This window comes from Delphinus delphis, chromosome 11, assembly GCF_949987515.2.
Source record: "Delphinus delphis chromosome 11, mDelDel1.2, whole genome shotgun sequence".
Lineage (NCBI taxonomy): Eukaryota > Metazoa > Chordata > Mammalia > Artiodactyla > Delphinidae > Delphinus > Delphinus delphis.
In genome coordinates this window covers 64,101,868-64,125,218 of record NC_082693.1, presented here as the reverse complement: position 1 = coordinate 64,125,218, position 23,351 = coordinate 64,101,868, and the positions used below count along the sequence as shown (strand labels likewise).

The window sequence follows — 23,351 nt, the reverse complement described above, 5'->3', positions numbered from 1 at the left end:
GGGAGGAGATATGGGGATATATGTATATGTATAGCTGATTTACTTTGTTATACAGCAGAAACTAACACACCATTGTAAAGCAATTAACATCCAATAAAGATGTTAAAAAAAAAAAGAGAGAGCAGTTTTGAAGTAACAAAAAGCTTATTGTCTATTGTGCAGTCATGAAATGTTCCAAAAACCTATACATAAACAAATACCATTTTTAAGAAAGAAAGTACAATAAATATGCACTATTTAATCTGATATATTTTTAATATATTTTAATATCTCTGAATTTATTTTAATATCCTATATTTTAATAGATATTTAGATTTTTAGATATTTAATATCTCTGAAATCAGGATACATGATATTAATAGTATAACAGATTAATCATCAACATGCTTTCTTTCTTTGTAGTATATAGAATAATGATGCATCTTAACAATCAGTGGTGTCCTATTTTTGAAGAAAATAACTATACCCATTCATGTTACCATTCTTAACCGAGATAAGAAGTTTGAGTCAAAAAAAATGAACATTCCTCTGGTCATTTTGAAATGTTCTTACCTGCTCACAGTGAGCTTTCTGTAAAGTAATTGTGAATTTATCTTTTCCAGTTCCTTTTACAAGGATGTATTGGCACATTCCAATGAAAGAATAATGTCGACCATCAAAAGTAGTAAAATGAGAATCACCTACAACAGAGCATTGAACTACCAAAAAAGAAAAAGAAGAAGAAGAAGGAGGAGGAGGAGGAGGTCGGGGGGGGGGGGGGAAGAGGAGAAGGAGGAGAAGGGGGAGAAGGGGGAGCAAAGGGGAGCAAAGCAGAGCAAGGAGAAGAGGAAGAAGAGGAAGGAGAAGAAGGAGAAGGAGAAGTAGAAGAAGAAGAAGAGGAAGAAGTAGAGGAGGAAGAAGAGGAAGAGGAAGAAAAGAAGAAGAAGGAGGAGGAGGAGGAGGAGGGGGAGGGGGAGGGGAGGGGGAGGGGAGGGGAGGGGAGGGGAGGGGAAGGGGGAGGAGGAGAAGAAGAAGAAGAAGAAGAGGAAGGAGAAGGAGAAGAAGGGTAAGGAGAAGAAGAAGGATAAAAGGAGAAAGAAGAAGAAATTATGTTTATTCTTAAAAAGAAGTAGGTCAACTTAGGATAAATTTTTAGGTATCAAAAAGAATAACTAAAGTGTTTGACAAACTTACTAAATTATGTTATTCAATTTAACTTAAAATTTATTAAATGATACCTGTCCCACATATTTTTTAGAATATTTCTACTATTTTAGTAAATTTTTCCCAAAGCTGTCTGCTCAGAGCTATCATTTATTCAATTTTCCACTATCCTCTTAATATCTGGATTTAGAAATCATTGCATTTATATGAGATGACCTTACAAAAATCAGTGCTAGCTTCCTCCTCAATTTCAAGAAAATCAAGACATTGTCTTTAAAAACATTTTAAAAGATTACCTGGGCAGTCATGCTCAGTGCAGTTCCAAACTCCACCAACACATACACTAAATGAAATGATAAAAATATTAATCTAATTGTATAGAGAAACTGTATGAATATTTGCAATAACGTATTGGTAAATGTAACCAAAATGTATCATGTTTTTTAGGTTCGGAATAATCTGACTTGAAAAATCTCTCTCCAAAAGTTCAATTAACTGATACATTTGGACTGGCAAGCACCTAAATTATTATTTATTGCATTAGTCAAGAACAAAAACACTAAGCAGAGAACTTCTGTTTCTGTCCTTCCCTCATTGATTAAACCAAAAAAGGTCACACACAATAAAGTATTTACCCACATCATTAGAGAAATATATAGAGAGAGGTTAAGATTAATAAGTTAACTCATCTACTAAAAATTTTAAAAGTTGGCTTTGAGCATCATCAGACATTAAGGAGAGAGAAAAGATATTCCCTTTGTAAGATAAATTCTGCCTTCTACCATCAAACAGGTATGAATTTTGGAGGACAGAAGCAGTCTCAGAATGGCAGGAACTCAAATCAGTATCTAAGAGCAGGGTTAGTTTTCAATTGCATTTCAGTTATATACACAGACACCTAAGGGAAAATTGCCTAAAGACATTTACACCTCTGTTTCTTTTTAGATTGCCCTGAAGGGATTTAATCTTTGGCTATAATAGTTTTAGTTAGCTAATTTAAGAAGAATTTCTAAAAGTCTCTAATCATGGCCAAAAACTGGATAGTCACTTTTTAAGGTACTCAATAGAGAAGGCCAAGAGAACCATCAAGTTCTAAAGGTAAAAGTTTGTGCAAATTGGTGATTATGAATAACAAGACAATTCAACAGTTCATCACATGGATATAAGATTTTATAGAACTACCAAGGGAAGTGAGGAGAATTACATCATAAAAGAAAATATAGATGTTCCCCCCACCACCCTGTCCCTGTAAGGCTTTAAATAAAAGGAAAACTGTGTCTTGGAATTTTTGGAAGAAAAATCAATAAAAAGTATATTTCTTTAAACATATGTCATGGTAAAATGGTCAACTAGTCAAGTATCCAGAAATAATTAGCTGTACATTAATCACATACCATTCAGTACATTCTTGTTCAATTTTTGAACCAACTGAATAAGCTAATCCATGAAAACTGCATGGGCAATTTTCCAAGGAGATGCAAGTCCCATTTTCCATTATGAGGCCTATTTAAGAAAAACATATCAAATTCACAAAATAAATAATAAAGATTGTATTCTTTGAATATAATAATTCAACCAACTTTTATTGAACACTTGCTTACACTATGTGCTGGAAATAACAAGTTTCTTTACTTTCAAGGAGGTTACCGACAGCCTTGCTCTGTCTCAATCAGTAGCTACCTTATAAGGGTCTATTTCAGTGGTTTTCAACTTTCTTATCCCATGACTTGCCATCAGAAATTCAAGATTCACAGTACAAAATTAGGGCAACTAATGTCTCTTTGCTTTTGAGGGAAGAGGGGAGGAGAAGAGGGAGAAAGTATATTCTTGGTTTTATTTCTGTTTATGTCAAAGTGAGAGATTTACACTATCATCACACAGATAATAAAGAGCCAAGCAGTGCTTCTCAAAGGGTTAGTACAGTAGAACTGCATTTAGTACTTCTCTCTGATGAGGAAAGGTGGTCGAACCAGTGTTACTAAGCACACTGTTTGATTCAGCTGATCTGGTTTTCAGAGTAAGACTCTCTAGATGAAGGAAGCATTGACTTATATTTTGGTGCACGGATTTATATTCTGGTGCAAACTCCTTATCTCATCACTGGCTGGTAACAAACAGTTTAGGCCTGGCACGGGTCCAAAGCACTTAGAGTAGCACTGACAGAACAATGGACCGAGGTCAACAGATCTGATTCCAAGTAGTCCTCAGTCATATTAAGTGTATGACAGTGGGAAAATCACTTAACATCTCTGGGATTCTATTTTTTTTTAATCTGTAAAAATAAAAGGGTTTGAGTAAATCCTCAATGTTCTTATAAATGTCTATCAGTATAGCAGATTTAAATCCCGTTTCTATCACTTACTATGTCACTTCTAATTTCAAATATTAAAACTACATCAGGACTAAAATCTTGTACTGCCAAAATGTGAAGGTTTTTTTTTTTTCTGAACTTGATTTCATCTTTAAAAAATGAAAGTATATAAATTATTAAATATCTTTAAATACTCAAGAGAACAAAAGATCTGCCATGGGTAACTTCAAGACAAAGTTCCAAACTTCCAAGGAAATTTGCAAAGGAATAAGGCTTTTACTAAAGAAAAGCAGCCATTCCTTCTAGTCACTTCAAGGATCAAATCCTACAAGGATAGAAAATCACAACAGCCCTATCATCCTGAGAGATGACATTAAGATATGATTCTTGGATCACAGGGGTACTAGTTTCCAGGAGTGCAGACATGGTTTCTTTCATGAAGCACTTACCATCCGCGCAGTAACATCCGTCAAGACAATGGAGATTACTCCCAAGACATTGGTCCTCAAATGTGCAGGTTGGTGGGCAACAACTGATACAATCCCGATGGACAAAGCTGTCATCACATTTATCAACTAAAATGGGCAAACAGGCGAGCTGTAAATCAACTTTATTCAACACTCAAAAAGATTACAGTGGGGTTTTTGGGGTTTTTTAAATTTTTTATTGAAGTATAGTTGATTTACAATATTGTATACATTTCAGGTGTACAGCACAGTGATTCAGAGATATATATTATATATATATGTATATATATATATATATATACACATATACATATATATATACATATTCTTTTCCCTTATAGGTTATTACATAATATTGAGTATAGTTCCCTGTGCTATAGTAGATCCCTGTTGGTTATCTATTTTATACATAGTAGTGTATATATGTTAATCCCAGCCTCCTAATTTATCCCTCCCCCACCTCCATTTCCCCTTTGGTAACCATAAGTTTGTTTTCTGTGTCTGTGACTCTCTTTCTGTTTTGGAATAAGTTCATTTGTGTCTTTTTTTTTCTTTTAGATTCCACATATAAGCAACATCATATGATATTTGTCTTAAGGAGATGTGGTGTACACACACACACACACACGCGCGCGCGCAATGGAATATTACTCAGTCATAAAAAAGAATGAAATAATGCCATTTGCAGCAATATGGATTGACCTAGAGATTATCATACTAAGTGAAGTAAGGCAGACACAGAAAGACAGAGATTACAGTGTTTTAAAAGTATGCAAAAGTTTACCAACATTATTGCATCAATAACAAGTATTTGCAATTCATTAGTTTTGAGCACTAGGGTAAGTTTTGAGTACTAGGATAAGCCTAAAATTAATAGAAGTGCACAGGGCTGGAAAATAATGAAACATACTGCACGCTGGAAAGTCATCTCTCCAGTCTTGAATAGGGTAGCCAGCATGGGAACAGGCTCTAGCATACTCAGTGGCTGCTCGACAATAGGTCTCATCATCGTGAGTTCTGAAAAGTGAAAAGACAGATCCAATATCACACAGGAAATATTGACAGAAACCATACCTTTGAGCTCCTGATCTCAAGAAATGCTGAGTATGTGGTGAATATTCTAATATTAGCTGATGTCAGGTTGTATATAATATAATACATTATAATATGTTATGTACAATAATGCAGAAAACAGATAAACATGGGATCCCAGCTAAAAAGGCCTAGGTAAATTGTTTCATCTTTCAATAATTTGGCCACTTTTCATTTGATTCAAGGGAGTACCTATACTGAAAAAGATTTCTATTTTAATTATGATGTTCTTCCCAGAATCCTTGTATTTTTTTGTTCCCACACAAAGCATCCTAGATCTTTCAGAATTTAACAAATCCTATTAGAACAGATAAAATTCTATCACAGCAAAAACAACCAATATGAAAATTATTTCTAAGATACCATGCTCTTGATAGTATACATGCTGGAATAAAACCAATACTAATAACCTGCAGAACTTTTGAAAGATTAAATAAATAGCATTTAATTTAAGATTTAAAAGAAGATTTTTAATTCTTTCAGGTTTAAATTACTAAAGCTAGTTACTTTTATAATGCTGCCAAGAGTGAATAACCTTTAAGTATTTTCTTATAATCGCCTTAGAAACTCCTCCAAACAAATATAAGAGGTCTGCCAATTCCCAAAGCAGATTAACAAGGCATCTACAAAATAAACAGGGTTTATAAGGTAGTGGGCTTGTTTTTCAACCCAACTGAAACTCAAAATTAAATAGTTAAATATCTTTCAAGATAATGACCTTACGAATGTTGTATTTTGTGAGCCTTAGCATTTTCAGTATCTCTGTTGTAAAAGCCAAAGCCACCAGTCTCAAATTGCACTTATCCTGTGCTACTGTAATTGAGTCATGAAGCTTATCTAGTCCAATTAACTGAGCTTTAGAAGGAAAAAAAAGCACTGAGCATATAAACTTCAGAAACTCAGAAAATATTCTAAACCTCCGAATAAGAAAAGTCTCTGAAAAACAAGGTAAGTTAAAACTGTTGAATTCCTAGAAAGACATTAAAATCTATGATTTACTTTAAATATGTGCATTGTTTCCTACAATTAATGGAGGCTCTGAAAACTAACAAAGTAACTGAATATTAGCTTTCCAACCCAATGCAACTATTATTCAAATAGCTACTATTTACTGTGACTATGTTATGCTAGTAACTGTACTGGGCATATTACATTTGGCATTGCATAAAAACAACAATCGGGCAAGAAAGAAATTATTATTGCAATTTACTGAGGGGAAAATAAGCTTATTTTTCCATTTTGGATGTGAATTTTAATAGGGAAAATGAACATTAAACAATAGTTGTTTTTATCAATAAATCAATTGATTTGGGTGTGGCAAAATTAGAAGCATTTCCTTGCTGCTAAGTTTAGCATTCTTAGAAGCAGAAACACGACAAGTTCAAGAACTGGTAATGTATCATCCTTCAAATTCCAACTCAGCTGTCATCTCCTCTAGGCACTACCTGATAAAGTTAGTAGTTCTCTCCTCCACATTCACTGCACTTTGCTTTTAAAGCATGTATAATTGCTGAAGGTCTGTTTCTCTGCCCCATTAGAATCTGAGTTCCTAGGGCAGGGACTATTTCTAAATTGTTTTTTGTTTTGATGGCCAACAGACACATGAAAAGATGCTCACCATCACTAATCATCAGGGAAATGCAAATCAAAACCACAATGAGATTATCACTTCACACCTGTCAGAATGGCTGTTGTCAAAAAAATAACAAACAGTTGGTGAAGATGTGGAGAAAAGGGAACTCTAGTAAACTGTTGGTGGGAATGTAAATTGGGGCAGTCACTATGCAAAAGAGAATGAAAGTTCCTCAAAAAACTGAAAATAGAACTACCCTATGACCCAGCAATTCCACTCCTGGGTATATAGTTGAAGAAAACAAAAGCACTAATTCAAAAAGATATATGCACATCAATGTTCACAGCAGCATTGTTTTTTTTCATCAGTAGAAGGCATTCATTTTTTTCAGCAACATTTATCAAGATCAGGGCCAGCTTTATGGGAATGTGACCTGTGTAGTCAGTCACACAAGGCCCTGCTCTTAAAAAGACCCTTCAGGGCTTCCCTGGTGGCGCAGTGGTTGGGAGTCCGCCTGCCGATGCAGGGGACACAGTTTCGTGCCCCGGTCCGGGAAGATCCCACGTGCCGCGGAGCGGCTGGGCCCGTGAGCCATGGCCAGTGAGCCTGCGCGTCCGGAGCCTGTTGCTCCGCAACGGGAGAGGCCACAACAGTGAGAGGCCCGCGTACCGCAAAAAAAAAAATAAATAAAAAACTAAAATTAATTAATTAATTAATTAAAAAAAAAAAAAAGACCCTTCACTTAGCTGGACCCTGTACTCGGTTTCACACTCTGCTGTCACTATCTTGAAATTCTCAACAATGTTTTTAACAGGGGGCCTTGCATTTTCATTTTGTACTACCCCCTCCCCCCAGATTTATTATATCCCAAATGAACTAACTGACATTCTGACATAATTCAGGCTAAAGCACAGTCAGCCTACCCAGAATAAGCAGAGTAGGGTAAGAGATAAGGCAAAGGGCAAATTCAGATCTGCTGAGAATAGTCAAGTTGTATGAAATAAGATCAAGCAAAGATTCATACTCCTTACTATGAGCCCTAAGACTCTAGGTAATCTAGGCTCTGCCTACTTCTCTAACTTCATCTCCTCTCTCTCTCCCATTCACCATGCCCAGCAACACTTTTTTTGTGTTCTGTAAACACCCCGAATTTGTTTTGCCATAGTAGCATTACTTACAATAGCCAAGATACGGAAGCAGCCTAAGTTTCCATCAAAGATGAATGAATAAAGAAGATATTATGGAATATTACAAATGGAACATTACACAGCCATAAAAAGGAATAAAATTTTGCCATTTGCAAAAACGTGGATGGACTTGAAGGGTGTTATGCTTAGTGAAATAAGACAGAAAAAGAAAATACTGTGTTTTCACTTATATGTGGAATCTAAAAAAATAAATGAATGAATATAACAAAACAGAAAGAGATTCACAGAGAACAAACTAGTGGCTACCACTGGGGAGAGGGATGAGGGGCGGGGCAAGATAGGAGAAGGGAATGAAGAGGTATAAACTACTAGGTATAAAATAAGAGATAAGGATGTAATGTACAGCATAGAGAATATAGTCAATATTTTATAATAATGCTAAATGGAGTATAATTTATAAACATATTGAATCACTATGCTGTACACCTGAAACTAATATAATATTGTAAATCAACTATACTTCAACAAAAAATTTAAAAATAAAATAAATTAAAAATCAACATAATAGGGCTTCCCTGGTGGCGCAGTGGTTGAGAGTCTGCCTGCTAGTGCAGGGGACACGGGTTCGAGCCCTGGTCTGGGAGGATCCCACATGCCACGGAGCAACTGGGCCCGTGAGCCACAACTACTGAGCCTGCGCGTCTGGAGCCTGTGCTCTGCAACAAGAGAGGCCACGATTGTGAGAGGCCCGCGTGCTGCGATGAAGAGTGGCCCCCGCTTGCCACAACTAGAGAAAGCCCTCGCACAGAAACGAAGACCCAACACAGACAAAAATAAATAAATAAACAAATGTGGGTTTAAAGAAAAAAAATTTAAAAATCAACATAATAAATTGTTTCTATTTCACCAAGATGTGGCACAATGCTCAACTCGGAAAAAACACTCAGAAAATGTGTTGAATTGAATTCAATACACTATCATAATCCAAGCAGGAAATTAATTTGTGTTCAGCAGATTCACAATTATATAATCATGGTATAGGATCCCTGTAGGCAGTCTTTTAACATAAGAAATGAAGAGACTCTCCTTTAGGGGAAAAAGAATGTAGGTAGGTATAGTCCTGGGTGAAATATTGAGGGGAGTGAAAGGCTAACCCTGGTACCTTCTCACTTCCATTTTATCAATGCCCACTTATTCCATTATAAAGCCCTTTCTTTGGTATTACCTGCCTGCTCTGCCCTGCCTCTTCACCTCAGATATGTATCTTAAGGTGTCAGCTGATTTCAACCAGTAAAAGGTGTTTCACCATCCTGCTGTTTTTATTTGCCCTAAAGAAAGCCATTAGGTTTTGAAATCCAAAGCCTAAATACATCAAAATTTCAAAAGACAAAAATGTTAACTTCTTAATGATGAAATTTCAGATGAAGTAGGTATGGTCAGCTACCTTTCATGCCCAGTTCCCTCTTCTTTTCAGTATTAGAACCTGCAAGTTTTTGCTGGGCATATGGCTGCCCAGCCAAGGACAACATTTCTCAGCTGTCCTTACTTCTAGGTATGGCCCATGTTTCTAAGTTCTGACCAAAGGGTTAAAAGTGAGAATGTGCATGAAACTTCCACATCACTTCCTTAAAAATGCTGACAGCCCTCTATTTCCTTTTCTCCCTTCCTAAGGGTTAAAATATGAGCATGGCAGTGGTGAGCCAGTTTTGACAATGAAATTGAAAATAATACCCTAGGCCCTGGGGGATGACATAGCAATAGTATCACTGAGTCAATGGAGAAATATAAGCATTCAATTGAATCGAAGCCACTGATGCTTTTGAAGCAACCAAACAATATCCCAACTAATAAATGGCGACTGACTTTTCTGGATCTGCCAAGTGATCCTTCACTTCAGCCTACCTGAGAAACGAGTGCTAAAGATGATAAGACAAGTGAGAAGACTGTTGGAGAATGGTCCCAGAATGAGTCATCATGGAATAAGAACAATTGTTAATTCCATATAGATGGCTAAATAAGGACAATGGACTAGCTACAGAGTCCTCAAAAAAGAGCCTAAGTGATAGAACAGAGATAGAACAATATAGCACTTAAATGAAAAATAAAACCAAATAGAGGACAGAATGTTATAAAATATCAAGGTCAGTACTCAATATTTTAGGCAGAGGGAATGCTCTTTCAAAGCTCCTGCATTAGTTCAGAAATCCCTGAGACTATACATACAAATAAAGGTATAACTGTACTTTATTCAAAATTAAGAAGTTTCCCAAACAATCTCATTTTAATATCTGGAAAATATTATTACATTCATTATTTTTATAATAATCTTAATTTAATTAAAGCAGAGTGATTATAAATAACTTCACACTACCTCAACCTTTCCTCTCTGTTTTCACTTTTGATAAACTTAGACCTCTTAACAAGCTACCCAAGATATAATTTCAGTGGTTTTACTCAACCAAAAATTAGTTTGGTCCTTTACAGCAATGTTCCCATGTACCATTTAAACTTCTTGGGATACTTAAAAGATGCAAACATAAAAATTTCTTGAGATATTCTCAAACATTCAAGATAGCTAATCACATACACTTGGTAATTTTTTTTAATTGAAGTATAGTTGATTTACATGTTGTGTTAGTTTCTGGTGTACAGCAAAGTGATTCAGTTATACATATATATACATATTATTTTTCATATTCTTTTCCATTATGGCTTATTACAGGATATTAAATATAGTTCCCTGCTCTGTACAGGACCTTGTTGTTTATTTTATATACAGTATTTTGTATCTGCTAATCACAAACTCCTAATTTATCCCTCCCCACCCCCTTTCCCCTTTGGTAACCACAAGTTTGTTTTCTATGTCTTTGTTTCTGTTTTGTAAATAAGTTAACCTGTGTCATATTTTAGATTCCACAATAAGTGATACCACATAGTATTTGTCTTTCTCTTTCTGACTTACTTCACTTAGTCTGAGAATCTCTAGATCCACCCATGTTGCTGCAAACGGCATTATTACATTCTTTTTATGGCTAGTATTCCATTGTATATAAATACCACATCTTCTTTATGCACTCATCTGTCGATGGACACTTAGGTTGCTTCCATGTCTTGGCGATTGTTAATAGTGCTGCTATGAATATCAGGGTACATGTATCTTTCACTTGGTAAACTTTTGAAAAACTAAAATAAAAAGGACTTCACCTCAGTAATGGGTAATTTATAAGTTCTACATTGATGAACACGTTATGATGAGTCTCACTGAATTTGTTCCCTAGACAACCACCTTAGTCTACGTGTTCTTAACCCGGGAGTGAAGGCAAGAGTCTGTGCCCTTGGATGTGAAAAATACTACATGTTTATTTTTGCTAATCTCCAGCTGATATTTAGCACTTCTTTCAGCTACACACATGGGCAACACATCACAATGTTCTTAGCAGAATCTGTAACTTTGTCATCAATGTAACTCATATCTCATTTTTCCATATTTTCATTTCTCATTTGTTACAGATATCTCAAAATATTGTTTACACTCATCACTATATCAAACTACATTAGTTATTAGACCTGAAATGCACATAAAAGAGCACATGGATCAGAAATTCATTTCATTTACTATTTCAGTAATTCTATTTCAATATAATTAGTTCCTTTGTAATCTTATATGCTTTATTTTGTACATTTCAAAACACTATTTTGAAAAGAGCCTATAGCCTCTCTAGGTTCCCCAAAGGGATCAGTGGCACAAAAAGTGTATAAGAACTAATGTACTCTGTTCATGCTGTTAATATAAAACACTCAGACTGTACCTGTTATCCAGTAAGATTTTAATAGCTGTTAGTACAGTGTATGTTTTACATTTCCCATTACATTTTGTGAACTGCTGAGATGATGAGTTACACAATTGTTTTTGCTCTTCTTTTTGGATAAAGAAAATTTTATTGCAAATAAAATCATTTCACTTACTTGCAAAGATCATTAACACAGCTGGCAATATATAAATATGGATCAATATATTCATGGCAGCTCAAAAAGGGAAACTGCAACAGTATCTGACACTTGAAGAAGATTGCCTATGCAGAAAAAGATGGCGGTCAGCAGAACATACTGAATGATATGCTTGTACTCTCGTTTTTTTCTACTGATCTGTTTGCAAGACACTCTGTTCTTACTAGGAAAGAGAAAGTATGTAGGCTTATAAATTTTAAACAACATTTTTCTAACTACATATTTTTATAATGAGTACTACTTTTATGAAACTCATTGTATTCACCATTTTTGAAATAATCATTAAGTTATTCTTGTTGCATTACATTTCCTGATTTTAATAGTGTTTATGTAGTATTTACGCTAAAAATGCTTAGTGTTAAATATACAAATACAGTATATGTGTGGTGTATCCAACATGCCTAAATTTTTCACATCATATTTACCTCAAATGCTGGCATTCCACTGGAGCATGGATTTGGAAAATCTGAGGGTGTGGGTACACATTTGGGGTCATCTGGAGTTTGCACCAACCAACTATTTGCAAACATAGCAATGTCTTCTGTATAGTCCTCTATTTCACACAAACACATACAAAAAAATATGTATAATAGGATCACTTTCCACAAAGACACAGTTCACCAACATAAACTTCCTGGTCAAAAAGTTAAACTCAATAGCTTTATAATTACCAATGATATTAGACTATAACATTACTTCAGCATAATAAAAATAAATTGAACAAAGTTTAAGTACCAAATAAAAGTTAATACCATTGGAGAGAGAAAGCAAACTTCATTGAAGCAAAATGGGGAAGGGTTGAAAAGTGAGTGGTACAAAATGAATACCAGTTAAGCCTGCAGTTTATAATGCAGAGAGGAGAAAAAATATGCATAAAATTAAGAAACATAAGTCAAAGTTTGGTATGAAAATTTTCAGACAGCCCTCTCATTCTATTTGACATAAGTCAGAACCTTACTAAAATTGTAGCTCCATTTTTGGGGTACCTAGAGCCCTTGTGGAGATTTCAGAGGATGGTCATACAGACAATGAAAAAATGGAAAAGACACCTGGAGAAGAGGGTACTAAGAAGTGAATTCATTCCATTGGAATATGATGAATAGTGTTTCTAAAGATGCTCGGGACAGATTAGGAATCCTGATACCATCCCAGCATTATTCAGCGGCAAGATTCAGGAGCTACTATGCAGCAGCAACAAACAGGCAGTTGGTGGTGAGCACTCTGGGCCTTCTATCTGGCCTGAGGACAAGTTCAGGGTCTGACATGAAAATTAATCCTGCCCCACGTTCAGACAAGGGCTGAATCTGCAATCTCAAGGACTCCGCAGACCCAAACAAGATGACATCTCAAAGTTCCATCTGACAGCCTTCATGTTTGAGTGTTAGCATCTCTACCACTGAGATTTACACAGCCACAGGTCCACCAGCGATGACAAGCTACTGCACCACTAGAATCAAAAACTGCAAGCCAAATGGTTCACCATTCTATCTCAGTATCTTCAAGATAGGAAGATGTCTACTTACTACTACCAATTTGGGGGAAGATTGTAAAAGTTCATCTATGAGAACGCTTTGCTCTCTTAGTATAAAATCCCAAATTTTACAGGGGCCTGGAAGACTTTTTTGATCTGGCCTCTGCACTCCCCCAACTCCCCACCTGTTTCACCCACTCTACCCCACCCTATCCCTCCTACATCTTCCACTCCTATTTTTGCTCAGCCTACTCCAATCATACAAGCTTTATAATGTTCTTCACTCAAGCTCATTTCCACCCTGCTCCTGCTTTTGCTCTTGCATCTCCTCCTTCGAAATCACTCTTCCCCCACCCCAATCTTCCCTCTACTGTCTCCCTTACTTCACGTGGACATCTATTTAATATGACCTCCTCAGAGAAGCCTTCTCCGGCACATGATCTAGACCCACCAAACATACACTGTTCTGTCACTTAGTCTCCTTTTCCCCCTTTTTTAATGGCTGCTATTGCTCACAAAAATTATATTTTAATTTGTCTATTTATTTTGCCTTCTACTACATGAAGGGAGAGAGCTTGTCTAAGCGGTCCTATTGCTGGATCCCTAGTTTACTATCTGGTATAGAGTAGGTGCCCAAAATATGTTTGCTAAATAAGTGAACGAATAAATACAAGGGAGTTTTCCATATTTATTAAATAGATTATTAGAGTCCTAGATGTTTGGTCCACTTTATTATCTCTGATATTGTTGGAAATGCTATACCCTGAACCAAGCATGGGTCTGGTCTAATATACTTATTTTTATTTATTTTTTATTTTTTTTTGTTTTTGCGTTACGCGGGCCTCTCACTGCTGTGGCCTCTCCCGTTGCGGAGCACAGGCTCCGGACGCACAGGCTCAGCGGCCATGGCTCACGGGCCCAGCCGCTCCGCGGCATGTGGGATCTTCCCGGACCGGGGCACAAACCCGTATCCCCTGCATCGGCAGGCGAACTCTCAACCACTGCGCCACCAGGGAAGCCCTAATATACTTATTTTTATTTTATTAATTAATTAATTTATTAATTAATTTATTTATTTTGCGGTACCCGGGCCTCTCACTGTTGCGGCCTCACCCATTGCAGAGCACAGGCTCCGGACGCGCAGGCTCAGTGGCCATGGCTCACGGGCCCAGCCGCTCCGCGGCATGTGGGATCTTCCCAGACAGGGGCACAAACCCGTGACCCCTGCATCGGCAGGCGGACTCTCAACCACTGTGCCACCAGGGAAGCCAAATATACTTATTTTTAAAAGGAAAAACTGATGTTCCTTTTAAGTAAATTTATAGTCACATTTCATTTCAAAGCATCATCATACTTTTAAGGTCTGCAGAATCAAAAATATTTCCTAAAGGCCCACCTATTTCCATATTTATGCACAAATTTTAATGTAACTAAACAACCTGAGCAATCCCTTAGAGTTCACTTTAATTCCAGCTTTCAACCACATATTTAGCTGTTTTCACTACATTGCATTAACAAAAAAGTCACAAATGTTGGTTACTATGAGACTTTAAATCCATATCAGTTGGTGGTCTGGGAGCCTGCAAAACTAAAATTAAAATGTTTCATATAAAATGTACTACAAACGGAGCAATTTACTGTCCATATTGGAACACTTCTAAGAGTGAAAGAGAGGCAGTATTAATTATTATGCTGGGAAAAACAAGAGTAAATCAGGGCTTCTATGAGTAGCTAGCCATAGACATGAATTATGGAACCAGAATCTCAACTAGACAACAAATTTAAATATTTCTATATCTACAGAAATTCTGAAAAGGCTCATTTCTTTGTGAAGTCATGCCTGAAGAATGCATAGGAATGCAGAGAGAAATACAATTTTAATCACTGTTAAGAAATTATTAATTCAATGGGATTCAATCAAACTACCTCTCTGCCTCTAAAGACTTATCTAATCAGCAAAGTACAGGCTGAGTTTCAAGAAAATACTAGGCATCTTTAAGCTAAAGGTAATACAGCTCACCTGTAGACGTATTCTTGCATTATTACGGTATGAGAGAAAATCGGAAAGCAGGTTCTAGTCACATCTTTATAAATTATCATAAGTTAGTTTTTTTATCATTCTGCTTTACTCTGTGCACTAAATAAAATTGTGAAAAAGCTGAAATCTCTCTTTAGGCTCCTTCCATATACTTTCCAGGGTCCTTCTTGCCTTCTGCCAGTTCAGCCGTAATTCAGTCAAATTGCCTCCTTCCGGTCTTCTCCCACAAATAATCTGCTAACACCCCTCTGCCTGCTGCCCAATTATCTCACTGTAAGCAACCATTTTATGTTCCAGGTTATCAAAGTCTGTCTGACTCTTAACGCAAATCCTAATCTGAGTCTCTCTGCCTCTAACAAGAGTGGATGCTATTTTCTATCCCAACTTCTATACCATGTTCCCTAGATGTTCCCAGGGAAGTTGCCCATGGCAGTCTTTAACTCTAACATTGAGAATTGAATTGAGTATTATTTTTTTCATAAAGCTTTGATACAGAAGAAAAAGAAATCAATAGCTGCCATCTGATTGGTTCTGCCTACGTCCAAAACCTTACTTCCTAATATAGTCTCAAGATTCCAAGTTTGTGAACTCTCTCATTCTAAATACCCAACCGGATGCAAAACACCATTTCGTGATGAAATGTACAATACTGTACATTTGTACTGTGCTCACAGACTTTTAAACACTTTCACTTACATTTTCTCATTAGATTCTCAGAGGTTGGGAAGCTCTAAGGGTCATTATTATTATCTCCATTTTCCATGTAAGAAAATTGACTCCTTGAAGCCCTGCTCTTTAGCTACTAGTAAACTAATACTAATGAAGCATTATGCATCCTGGGAAAATGTTTGCATTTTGACAAGGGCCTCTTAAAGCAATGTCTTTAATCAAACATTTTCACGTTAGCTCCATTATAGGCTCATTGAGAACACTTGGAGATGATAATAAATTAGCTAAAATGTATTCAGTATTAACTATGTGCCAAGCGAGACACTGTACTAAGTATTTTACAGGGATTACCTCATTTAATCCTTGCAACTCTATGAAGTATACACTACTAGTATATCATTAAACTTAGAAAGTTTAACAAGTGGCAAAGCAGAATATGAATCCCACATTCTGACTCCAGAACCCACACTCTGAGTAGGATTTTCATTCCCTTAAAACACAACATATGGGCAACTGTCCTCTATTAATTTTATAATATAAAACAAACAGTATTATATAGTGCTTTACAGATTAAAAGTCAGTTTCTCTCACATTTATCTAAGAATAGAATTGGGAGCCAGTTGGATCTGTTAACTCAACTCTGATAACACCATTTACAAGCTGTGTTACATTGGGCACATCACCTTGTGTCCTCATTGTAAAATTAAGAAAATACACCCACTTTACAGGATGTTCTAAGAGTTGGGAATAATATAGCTATGTACTCATATTAACTATTACTAAATGGTATCAAGCTATGCTATTATTATTAACAATGCTCTGTGTTCCAAATTATTTTAATCCCTATTTAACAGCTGAAGAAACTGAGTATCAGAGAGATTAACTGAGATGCCTCAAATTATAAAACTTGTAAGAGCTGAACAAGATTCAAAGCCAGGTAGGTCTTCTGGTACTAAGAACAGTATTCTTTTTTATTGCACATTTATATGTGGACCTAAATCATGATTGTGTCCTGTAATTCTCTTATTTTGTTGCCACTGCAAACTAGTACCCATATTGAAACAAAACCCATTTTTAACAGCTCACTGGGATCAGTTTCATGACTTAGAATAAATAGATGAATGAATGATATGTACATCATTATACATGATAAAAACCATTCCAAGTTATTACTCAACTTTTATCAATTCTGCTCACATTTTATTGTATTTACAAAACTATTACATGGAAGTCATTTAATTTATTCCTATCAAGACTGGAAGCAAAATATCTGTTGCCCAAAAGTAGACAAGTTTGCCCCAAATGGGTCTGAATCACTAAAATGTTGATATAAGCCCCAAGAAGGGAGAAGCTTTTTTTTTTCCACTGATATATCCCAAGCTCCTACAACAGTGCCAGACACAAGGTAAATGCTCAGTTAGTATTTGTTACATGAGTAAGACCTGACTTGTATTAATTTAGCAAATGTAAGCTAGCTCATGGCTTTCAAGAATGACACAAAAATATTTTCCTCTTCAAGCTTCACTTAAAATCACATAAGCAGGCAAGCGATAGCTACCATTTTTACCCAACCTAGGACAAGTTGTACCCTTCTGGGTATAAACAGAGTGATCAGTGAAGGAAGAAGAGCTCAGAAGTACCCACCCATTTCTTCTGCTTCACTTACCTTGCTGAATGATGAAATCATCAGATTGAATGTCATTGTAGTTTGCACACAGGCCACATGATTTCCCTTTATGCTCCTCAGACAGCTTCAGGTAAATTCCAGATATTCCATCCCAAGCCAATGAAAAACCAAAGGTTGTTTTCACCAGAATATAGTCAGCTAGTTTCTCAATGAAAACCTGTCCAATTGTCTGAGGCAATGTTAAACTTGAAAAATAGAACAAAGGCAATCTAAGAATTGTGATGAAACATCAATTACAGATGATCTATTTCTTTCTTGAAGTGAATGAGAATTAAATAAAAGATAATTATTATTCAAAATTATTGAATAAACTATGCAGTTAGATTTTCAACATTTTTGAAATTTTAATATTGAAATAAAAAGACAGTAAAAATGATACCTATTTTTGCATACTGATTAAGATTTTATACTTATAATTGGATGCTTCTTTCAACCAACCAAAAGCACACTTCTGCTAAATGTCAGTGATTTTTAAAATCTGGAAAATAACCTTGTCTATTTAGAATAATGAGAGCTGAATGTATTTATATTTTTATCTAGAGAGTTTAAGATAATCTAAAAATGCTGCTCAACAATTTTGAAGTAAGAACAAACAATACTCAAAGTATGTAAACACATTTTTGAGTGATGATTTTGTTTAATTTTGTTTCAAACTTGGCTGTAAAGAAATAAGAGCTTCTATCCCCAAAATGTCACCTTGGTACAAGTCATTGTTTTCCAAAAGAAAAAGCCATGTTAATTATAATTTTTTATTTTTAATGCTGCAAAGTATATTATTAGGAATAAAAAATACTTTCCATACAGTATTTGTAAGGATTATATTCATAATTTTTAAGTTGCATACAATTTGGTCTATTTAAGCAAGGGTCACATTGAATATTTAAACTCCTGATCCAATGTCTAGTCTTTCCATTTTTCACAAGCATGTACACATACAGAGGAAGTGAGAGACATAAGAGGACAGAAGAAAACTAGTCAGGCTAAGTGAATAATGTGAGGTGAGAGGTTAGTAGGTACATTCATACATTTCTCTCAAAAACTTCAAATTAGTGAGTTCCTTTCCAGTAAGAACATGGCGACATGAAATAAAACTATAAAATTAAACATACTCATTAACATAGGGATAGTCCCTAAAGAAACAATTCAAAATATCTGTAATCATTTGCACAAGTATGTGTGCAGATAATTTTTTTAGTCATAAGATTTATAAGAATAGGAAAATAACTAAAATTTACACCAGAGAATAAATGACTTTACTGTCATAATCTATTATTATTAAAAATTATAAACATAAGAAATTCATTTTCAATTCCTAGTAAAAGTTAGTACGAATAATATTGTTTAAGTTTGCAAGTTTACAAAAGCTATACTTGAAAAAAGTGAGTCATGTTTGATAAAGATATTCCATCGCAATGGGATGTTCACTGCGGCAAGGTATAGTTTTTCTTTTGCAGGTGTTCCTTGGTTTGGTCATTTGTCACTTGATCTCTTTCATAGTAAATTTGAATAAATACACAATTTTTGAAAACAAAACGTGCATAACTGTGATTATCCAAATGTCTATACATTAAAAGATGCTAGTAGAGATGGGTGATGATACTAGAAGTTAGATAATCTCCCATAAATTTAAGAAAACCTCCATGCAACTTGAAACATTAACAATGCAAACTAAACTGAATGCACAGATTAATACTGAAAATTATTCACAGGTTCATATGTACCAAAACCCTGCATTTCACAGGGGAGAGAACTGAAGTCCAGAAAGGTAAAGTATGATGTGCAGAGCCAAACACATTTGACTTCATTTTGGTAAACATTTATCTAGCATCTGCTATGAGATAGGCCCTAGGCCCGGTATAGCATTATTATAAGCAATTTAGCTGAATTATATGAACCATCTTCTTTCTATTATACAAATGGAAATCTTCAAAGAAATATTTTTTCTGAGTTAAAATTTAAATATTATGTCCTATATTTAACAAAGGGTTAGTATTCTTGAAAATCTACTTAAATGGCGTTTTTGTTTTACAAAACAATAATTTTTAAGTGCCCACTATGTTACCCCAAATCCCATATAAAAATCCTAAACCACTGTTTAAATTCAGCTCCAAGAAACACATATGTAAGTGCATTGCCTTCCCAGTCAAATTGATAATCTTTCTTTTATAAGAAAATGAAAAGTACAGAACCCAATTGATGAAGAAAATAAGCCCAAGAGAGGCAGAGGGGCTGCTTGGGGTTGCCTGACTATGACAAAACCTGGGTAAGTGCCTGGCTCCCCTGGTGCTTCATCCAAAGCCCTTCCTGCTATCATCTGCTGCCTCTTGAGGAATCTAAACTGAAAAAAAAGTACATAGGTTGGTACAGCCATTGCCCTGGAAAAAATCCCCATGGTTCAAACACTTGCTGGCGAATTCTGCATGATGGATAGAATTGTGCTATCACACAATTTACTTTTCTCAGCATGAGTCAGCCAAAACACAAAAAATACCTGCCCTCATGAAATATATCCCATTAGAGGAAGACAGTTAATAAAATTTATGATGAAATGTAACTAAAATATGTACTATGCTAGATGACATGAAGGAGAAATATTAAGCAGAGAAAAGGGATAGAGAGTGTGTCAAGGATGGGGGGGCAACTTAAAATTGAGTATTTCTATACTTATTTAGATTGGATGGTAGATTACTCCACAGTACTTCTAGTTTAAAATGTATGAAACCTTCCACCAAATAAATAAACATCCGCTTCCCCTAAAGTTTCAGTTCTATAAGTGGGCCCCTCTCTTAGCTATTCAAGAAGACCAGTTATTTATTGACTCTCAACTCTTCGTCAGAACACTAACAGAAAATCCTGACACCCAAACCTCATTCACACAAATTTGGAAAGGATTTTCAGAGGTTAAGTTTTATTTTGATTTACTGCTTTAAAAAAAAAAGAAGAAGAAAAGATTTAAGAAAGGGGGCAAAAATAATTTGAGTTCAACTATGAGGATTTCTCCTGAATCTCTCTTAAAAGTAGATGTAATAATCTTACCTCCACCTATATAAGTATATTTGTATCCTGCAAAAACATTAGGGAGGCTAAACTGTTAGATTCCTGGCCACCTGGTTGGCTTTGGAGCCTACTGAAATTTTTATGTCTGTATGCTATAACTTAAAGGTTACTGTTGAAGAAATCCTCTCCCTTCTCTCCACATTCTGTTTAGAAATGTTTAGAAATTTAGAATGTTTAGAAGTGAGATGTTTAGAAATTCTGTTAATCCGTTGTATTACTTTCATTATATCATTTATCATCTTACCTGATTCCATTCTTTTTTATTTCATGCCCATAAATTCGAATTTCCTCTTGGTCGGAAAAGAACAAGCTGATCGACCGATAACAGTGATACACTGAACCAAGGCATTTAGGGCTATTATGAACCTTAAAGGGAGAAAAACAAGAGAAAGCATAGAAACCAACAACAATACACAAACTTGCCTTCATCTGAGTTAACTAAATCCACAATGCATGTCTACAGCTCTATAGCATCATTAGTCCCATGAAACTTCACAAAATTATAACTACAGTTAGGATTTTCAAGAGAAAAAAAGAAATTTGCTTCAGAAATTGGACAACAGAAGTAACTTCATAAAGTACAAGTTAATTTAGCATATTTATTTAAATGATCTGAATCTTTACATACAGGATGTGAATATTCTAAAACTATGTGGCCTGATTGCCAGGACATGGAAGCAACCTAAGTGTCCATCGACAGATGAATGGATAAAGAAGATGTGGCACATATATACAATGGAATATTACTCAGCCATGAAAAGAAACGAAATTGAGTTATTTGTAGTGAGGTGGATGGACCTAGAGTCGGTCATACAGAGTGAAGTAAGTCAGAAAGAGAAAAACAAATACCGTATGCTAACATATATATATGGAATCTAAAAAAAAAAAAAGTCGTTATGAAGAACCTAGGGGCAGGATGGGAATAAAGATGCAGACCTACTAGAGAATGGACTTGAGGACACAGGGAGGGGGAAGGGTAAGCTGGGACGAAGTGAGAGAGTGGCATGGACTTATATATACCACCAAATGCAAAATAGATAGCTAGTGGGAAGCAGCCACATAGCACAGGGAGAACAGCTCGGTGCTTTGTGACCACCTAGAGGGGTGGGATAGGGAGAGTGGGAGAGAGGGAGACACAAGTGGGAAGAGATATGAGGATATATGTATATGTATAGCTGATTCACTTTGTTACAAAGCAGAAACTAACATACCACTGTAAAGCAATTGTACTCCAATAAAGATGTTAAAAATATATATATTACACAAAGTAATATTTAAAGGTTGCAAAAGTAACTATAACTCTAAAAATAAAATTGTCCAAACACTTTAGGGAAGAGAGGTTATTTCTCAAAAAACTGATGGGAATGTTAGTTTACTAGTAAAAATAAAAAAGAAAGCAAGGAAGAAAAGAGAAAAGTAAGAAAGGAGAAGAGGAATGTTAGTTTCTCTTACCCTACCACCAAAATAAAGTTTAAAAGGTCCAAATAATGACAGCAGAAAATAGCTGAAAGAAAATATATATAACTATATAGATGGAAAAGAACTTTCAAAGCATAAAAGTGATAAGAAAAATCACCAATGATAAGATAGGTTTTTAATACTGCAAGAATGTAATATATAATTTAGTGATTAATCAGCAAGTTTTATTGATCACTTATTATGTACCAGGCACTGTTCTAGATTCTGGAGATGTAGAAGTCAACAAAATAGACAAAAATACCTGCCCTCACGAACCTTATATTCCATTAGAGAAAAACAGTTAATAAAAAATATATAACTACATGTAACTAAAATATGCACCATGCTACATGACATGAAGAAATATTAAGTGGAGAAAAGAGATAGACAGCATGTGTATCGAGGGTTGTTGGGGGGTTGGGGGCTGTTTTAGACTGAATGGCCAACAAAAGCCTCGCTGAGAAGGGGAACTTCTAGTAAAGATGAAAGAGGGATAAGAGCAAGCCATATGGATATTTAGACCATTCTAGGCAAAGGGAATAGCAAATGCAAAAAGCCTAAAGTAGGAGTATAACTAAAATGTTCTCAGTATCCAGGAATCCAGACATATGACCCCAGGCAGGATACTGGAGGAGGTTTCCTTGAAGAAACAAAATTGAAAAAGATGTACAGATACGAATATTGGGGGCTTATTTAATGAAACCAGAGACTCCCTGCTCAATCTCCCACTAGACAAGCAAGCCCCCATCCATGTATTCAGATCTTCCAACCAGCTTTTACAGCCTAATTCTCAAATGTGAATAAACATTCATGGATCATTTGATAAAAGCCTGCAATGTGAAAGGCAGGTGCCAAGTAAACAAAAGAAAGGGGATCAAAGGAATCAAAAACAAGTCAGAAAAATAAACTTCCAAGAATCCATAATTGATATCTTCAGGGAGAACAGTGAGAAAAGGCCATTCATGAAACAAGAATAAAATGATGTTAAAAGTGAAATTCAAGGAATAAAAATAGGTGATTGGATATTGACAGTACGATAGGAAAAACTTATAACTGAAATAGAACCCCTGGAAGATAAATATTTAAGTTTGGAAAGAAATCTCCTAAAATGTAAAACAAAAAAGCAAAAAGATGGAAAAGAGAAATAAATCAATGAGAAAATTAAGGAATCAGTCACTTAGTTCAGGCGCTCCAATATCTGAATTACAGAATTTCTGAAAGAGAGAAAG

The 23,351-nt window shown here is 35.5% G+C and overlaps 1 protein-coding gene across 1 annotated transcript in view; it reads right to left on the bottom strand.

Annotated features, from left to right (window-relative positions):
• OTOGL (otogelin like) overlaps positions 1 to 23,351 on the bottom strand; it is a 147,866-nt gene that overhangs the window by 105,758 nt on the left and 18,757 nt on the right. Inside the window, 9 exon segments of the mRNA XM_060023861.1 lie at positions 553 to 698; positions 1,440 to 1,486; positions 2,538 to 2,646; positions 3,904 to 4,029; positions 4,832 to 4,938; positions 11,701 to 11,807; positions 12,168 to 12,295; positions 17,587 to 17,792; positions 20,909 to 21,030. Of these exon segments, the coding sequence (XP_059879844.1) occupies positions 553 to 698; positions 1,440 to 1,486; positions 2,538 to 2,646; positions 3,904 to 4,029; positions 4,832 to 4,938; positions 11,701 to 11,807; positions 12,168 to 12,295; positions 17,587 to 17,792; positions 20,909 to 21,030 (1,098 nt within the window).